The sequence below is a fragment of the Porites lutea genome, chromosome 2 (assembly GCF_958299795.1).
Source record: "Porites lutea chromosome 2, jaPorLute2.1, whole genome shotgun sequence".
Classification (NCBI taxonomy): Eukaryota; Metazoa; Cnidaria; class Anthozoa; order Scleractinia; family Poritidae; genus Porites; species Porites lutea.
The window spans coordinates 6,920,607-6,926,606 of NC_133202.1; the positions used below are offsets into that span (position 1 = coordinate 6,920,607).

Consider the following 6,000-nt stretch of genomic DNA (forward strand, 5'->3'; position numbering starts at 1 on the left):
TAATTTAGAATGATTTTTTTTTATTTTCGCTTGTTTAAGCGCACGTCTCATTGAACGTTGTTGGGTTTTAGAAATGACAAAATCTACTTGTACATACTCGCCATAAAACCCTTTTGAGGCAGAATGAATGGACATCAATTGGAACTTGTTGTATTCGGGACCCAGGTCTCTCAGAACCTTCTTGCACGAGTGAAACTGGACTTCGTTAGTAAACACTGTCTCTTGGTATACCTCATCAGCAAATAACACCAGTTTTTCCCGGGCGCAAAACTTGATAACTTCCCTGATATTGTCATAACTTAAGACCTGACCTGCGAAAGAATGCATACCGTTGTGGGATAATTATTTTTATTGTAGCAAAAACATTTGACCGCGCCTTTAGTTTCACTCTGCAGTTTTACTAAAATTAAGGCCTGAGATTGCAGTTTCGTGACCAGAATAGATAGTCTGCCGCAAGAATAGTTTAGTCATAAATTTAAATCATGACCCTCATGGTATATATATTTTCTCGATTTTCTCTGTTCCTGCATGTTTCCTGTTTTTCCCAAAAAAGTTTTGTCTGAACAAACTTGACAAGGACAATGGCCAACAAAACTGAACAAATCACGTTCAGGAACCAGCGAATAATATATCAGTTATTGGAATCGCTCAGTGATCAAGGTATCCTGGCTGTAAGTTTTCTTTTTTGCTTTTGTTGTTGCTTGTTTAGACCCTGTTTAGTTGTATTTTTCTAACTTATGTTGTTCGAAAACTCTATTACACTAGCCTATGCTTTAGAAACGATAATCACGTAGTCCATCTAATAAGCCACACCCTCCCTCTTCTCCATTATCCTTCCCATCTATAGTAACTCGCCCCCCTCACACCTACTGTCACATTGATTGCACTGTTACGCTAATTTCAAAATCCCTAAATTAGTTGTAAACATGAATTATTTCTACTTCAACCGACTTTTATGTTTTCGGCTATTATAATTACGGCTTAAGATGTCAAAATAAAGCATATTCTTTATTCTTTACTCACAGGCTCACCGCTTAGGTTTACCATATTTGAATGATAAAAGAAGTCTGTAAAACCTTTGTTTATTTATCTCCCGCCTACAGTGATCAGTTTTTGAATATGTATCAGACAGTTTCAGTGATACCTCTTTTGAAATGAGATGGCTTGCCACGGGTTGCCCCTATAGTTTTAAATAAACCCCCTCTTTTTGACGGGTAATCCCTCTTCTTCTGCCACGTCCCCCACCAAAAATGACTGGAAAAATCCCTTGCCATATTTAAAGCTGCACATATTTAAAGGTGCAATGAAAGGTCCATAATATCTCTTACCTGTGGGGTTTCCCGGGTTAATGAGTACCAGGCCTCTCGGTCTACAGTGAGGCCTCGACTCATCCAACACTCTCTCCAGTTCACAGGTATCTAAAGCCCAGTTGTTATCTTCGTTTAAATAGTAAGGAATCTTGTACATGTTGAACTGTTTGATCCTAGCAACATAGTGAGGGAAACCTGGAATGGGAATCATGAGTCCTGCCTTGTTCTTGTCGCTGCATAAACAACCAGTTGCTAACGCTGCCAAGGCAATCTGGAAGCAAGAAAATCACATGAGTTAATCATGATTTACGTTTACTTAAATCTAAACCTTATCATTAAAGCGGTATACTAAGGAATGTTAGAAATTGACCAAAACTAGTCGTCAATAAAAAATCACTCAGATTAGCTGGTGGCTTAAAGTGCGAAGGCGCGCATGTAATATTGTTTAAGTCACCATCAGTTTAAGCGTTACTAATGTAATTGTTTGAAAAATCAGCGGAGGACTTCGGTATCCATCAAAAAGTGCAGCAATTGGAAGAAAATTCAGAGAATTAGACTACAGACAATCCAGACGCTACAAGCGTCCCTTTTCGGTCAATCGAGCTAATCGAGGCTCGGCAGGACTGGAGAGCGAACAAACTGAGAATAGAACTGGGGAGAGGTTCCTTTTCTTTGCCTTCCCCACAGTTTCCTCTCGGCTTTTTATCCTCAGCTCGTCCTTTGTAGTTCCCTTCAAATGCATGTGATCTCTTTGAAAACTAGAGCCTAGTAATGAAAGTTAATTACAAACCCTTATTCCAGTTGTTCCTCCATTCGTCAAGAAGATGCTACCTGGGTCAGCGGCATAACCATCTCTTTTAGTGATAAACTGGGCGACATGTTCCCGAACAATTCTTAATCCAAGAGAGTCAGTATACGAACCTACATTGAAAACATTTCAGGAATAAATTTAACTTTGTATTAAATTGACCGATTTTTGGTTCACAAGTAGTTTTAAGCAAACCATTTAACACGCCATTTAATTCAGCACATTATACATTACCAGTGCCTTACATAGCAAGCGTTTCCGTGCGGTTTAGGAGCAAAGAACGAGGAACGAGAGTCAAAGACCATGCGGAAAATGGCGCAATTAAAAGAGTGGGGAGGGGGTGGGAAAGAAAGGAAGGAAATTTTCCTTCCCCTCCCCTTCCCCCATGAACGTCCCAAAAAATCGTGTTCAATTTATACTTTCCAAACCGATTTACCGGAAACGTTTTTTAAATGGTAAATACACAACCAGGACTACTTTTAAAGATGTTCCGTTGCTCCCACAAAGACGTGTTCCATTTCTGATTTTTAACCTGGTTGTCCGGAAAAAATTCTAAATGGTAAACAACCCACTTTTCAGGAAAATTCCATCTGGTATGGAAACTTTTGCATAAATGGGCAACACCCGATACACGTTTTACAAGATTTACGGAGACAAAATAATTCCAGTATCAGCCCTTCCATCACGGAGGGGGACATTAGGGTTCCTAATAACTCAATACCGTAAGAAAAATTGAAAAATTATCGAAATCCACTTGTAAAAGCAAAAGCTCAATACCGCAATACCGTAAATTACCATGTCCTCCTCATCATGTAAACATGTGTAGCATATTAATAGGGTGTTTAAGTAACAGCGACGCACGTCAACCGGAAGTTGACTTTTTGCACTCTTGAGCCGTGATATTGAACAATGTTTTGGGAAAATTATCTCTATAAGAATTAAGACACTTGGCAATACAAATATGGTGGCGTTAAGGCTTAGTAAAAAGAAAAAGGCTCACCTCCAGTTGACGTGCTTCGCTCAAGAACGTTGCTGCTTAAACTCCCTAAAAAGGGACTTTAAGATCTTACGACGCGGACGGCGACGAGAACGTCAAAAAACAATAGTTTTTATAAGAAAAACAACAACTTTGCACATGCATCAAGCTTTTTTGTACATTTCTTTGCCCGTTTTTGCACGACTACGACGTGAAAATGCCTAATTTTACGTTTTATGGAGTACGTAAACAAGCAACGACGAAATTTTATTTCTCTCTCTGAACTTGGAAATGGTCCCTCGGAATTCAACTCGAGGAGGATTCGCCTACATTTGACAAAGTAAGTGAATAGCAATAATTGCGATAAAGACTGAAAGATCGCAAATTCACTTTTTAAGTGACGTTTTCGTTGCCGCCGCGTCGTTGGATCTTAAAGTGCCTATTTTCTCGGTTGAACGCCCTAGGCATGGCTTGAATATTTTTTCAAAAACTGAGTCTGATGAACACATGGCAACAGACTTAATCAGAAAAATAAAGTACAAATGGCACCTATTGAGAAATGCTCGGTTGCCTCCAGAATCCTTCGAGCTTTTTCCTTTATATCCTTTGGGTAGCTTGGTTCTTCAAGGAAACTTGGACAAATGAGACATGACAGAAGCTTGAAGAAAAATGCAAAGATGTCCATGACAATCACTCAAGAACTGACTTTCAAAATCTAAACGCATGCACGTTATGGATCACCGGGTCAAATCGAAGCTTCAACTTCTCCATCGGGCATACCCCGGGCAAAGAAAGGCTTCGGGGAGATGTGATTCCTATACCGTATGCATAAGGGCCGGAGTGTAGCCTGGGACCACGCTCAATAGAGGGGGAAAAGGGAGAAAAATCTGCGAGCGAGGACTAAGGACTAGCTAGGGAGGGGGCCTCCCCTTTCCCCCACTTCCCCTCTGCCGTTTTTTCCCTCGCCGTCTCCTCGCTATTTTTAGACCCCTCCGACCAAACGAAAAACTGTCCACAGGACAAAGAGGTGGCATGGGGAAATTGGACCCTCCCTCCATTACTGTTGATATGTCTCGGTGCTTTAAAGAGGCGTCATAAATCATGGCGGAGGCGGACATGGCGAGTTTGGATGATTCTCAAGGAAACGATTGCAGCTTAGTGGCCTATCTGTTAAAAAGCAAAGGATTACACAAGCTTTACTATGTCTTCGGACTAGGCTTAGAAAGCTTCATTAATGTATGACTCCTTCTAAATTTCGCCGGGGTTGAGGTATTTGATCACCTAGTAAGCAAAATTATAACAAACAAACAAATCTATGCACAGAAAACAAAGATCTTTAGCTTTAAAAAATTATCTTACCTGCCTCAGAGAGGAAACTGGAGGCTGTCCAAACGCGTGTGGGTCTCCAAAATGTTTTATAACTTCATCAAAAGGTTTACTTACACCCTAAAAACAATAAAAATAATAAAAAAAACACAATAAGACTGAATTGACCACTCCAGAAAATACCATAACATACCATAATGCTCTTTGTTTGTCACCCCACTGAATTTTGCGTAACCGTTGTCTTCAATTTCGCTTGGGAGTTAAAATGGCCCCGAGAGAAACTGAAAACAATGCTCAAGCAAAATTTTGGGCAGACAAAGAAAGAGCATTATGGTATGTTATGGTATTTTCTGGAGTGGTCAATTAGCTCGCTTATCAGTTTGCGTAGCAGGTTCCTATCCAAACGGCGCATGTCATTAATAAAATCGCGGGACATTTTTTTGACAAACGTCCTGGTTGCTTCTAATAACTCCGCCCTATAATAAATACTCACTTTCAAACTTCTTTACGACACATGAGCTACCCTAGGGACGGAATAAGTGGCCGTTATGGGAAGGTAGGGTTGTAATATGTGTAAGAAAACTTTAACAGTTTTCAATCGACACGAAATTCGGGGATTTAATAGTACACTGATCAACTAATGTACTGAAACTTTTTTAAAAAAATCTATCCACGAATTTTGTTTTAATCGCTGTTTTCGTGAAAGTAACCTTAGAAATTACAAACAGAGTTCAGCATTACGTTTTACGCTGATTCATACGTTTTCATGTGTTTAAAGATCTATTTGTATAAGTATAAGAGATTCAAAGATGGAGGCCGGTGTGCCTATTAAAATACTGGCTTGAGCCACCTTAAGAGTACACAAAAGTGCAAATCGGGCTTTCATAGCTTTTCTGCAACTTTCTGTCCAACTGCAACTAAGCAGCGCAGTTTTGTGCAGTACCTTGCGATCCAGCCTTGGGCTTTCCACAAGTTGCTCGAGATTTTCCAAAGAGTTTCCCCATTATTCCTCAAAAGGTGCTCGAAACTTGCTTAAAAGACAATCAAAAGTTTTTGTCACGAAAGTTGCTCAAGAGTTGTTCGACAAAGCATTTTTGTGCAATTTTGAGGCGTAACATGCGTTGCTAAACAACTTTGGCTCCAATTAAAACCAAAAAAAAAATTGTTGAACGAACTTCTTCACCCGAGACATTCAAGTCCCGTCGAGTGTGAATCTTCGTCCACCATTTTGAATTTTCGCTAAAAACCGCTGGCCCAGCAGCCCAGCTACTTTTATCTTGCGCCCATGATCTGCTCCAGGGGGGAGGTTTTGGCCCCTTTTTTTTTTACAGGAAATTCATAAATTGTCTAGTAAAACATTGCGAAATATGGAAGAAAGGCCAATTTAAGCACTAAAAGCTGATCCGATATCTCAGAACTAGAAGATAACTAGAGAAATTGCTCAGAATGAAAAAGTTGCGTGGGCGGAAATTGAGGACAGTATGGCCCTTAAGCATCCGCATTGTGGATCCCAATGGCCTTTAGAAATGTCTGACTCTAATAGGGACTTGTATGGCGAGCGAAAAATTCTTAAAAATTAA

At 40.0% G+C, this 6,000-nt stretch overlaps 2 protein-coding genes across 2 annotated transcripts in view; one reads left to right on the forward strand and one right to left on the reverse strand.

The window, feature by feature from the left end:
• LOC140927556 (TNF receptor-associated factor 4-like) overlaps window positions 1–6,000 on the forward strand; it is a 74,740-nt gene that overhangs the window by 37,360 nt on the left and 31,380 nt on the right. The gene's annotated exons all lie outside the window — the stretch shown is intronic.
• Window positions 1–6,000, reverse strand: part of LOC140927558 (alanine aminotransferase 2-like) — a 34,844-nt gene that overhangs the window by 5,149 nt on the left and 23,695 nt on the right. The window contains exons 2-6 of the mRNA XM_073377231.1: window positions 4,454–4,540; window positions 3,644–3,752; window positions 2,101–2,231; window positions 1,329–1,581; window positions 98–311 (exon numbers count right to left, since the gene is read on the reverse strand). Coding sequence (XP_073233332.1) covers window positions 98–311; window positions 1,329–1,581; window positions 2,101–2,231; window positions 3,644–3,752; window positions 4,454–4,540 — 794 coding nt within the window. The remainder of the gene's footprint in view (window positions 1–97; window positions 312–1,328; window positions 1,582–2,100; window positions 2,232–3,643; window positions 3,753–4,453; window positions 4,541–6,000) is intronic.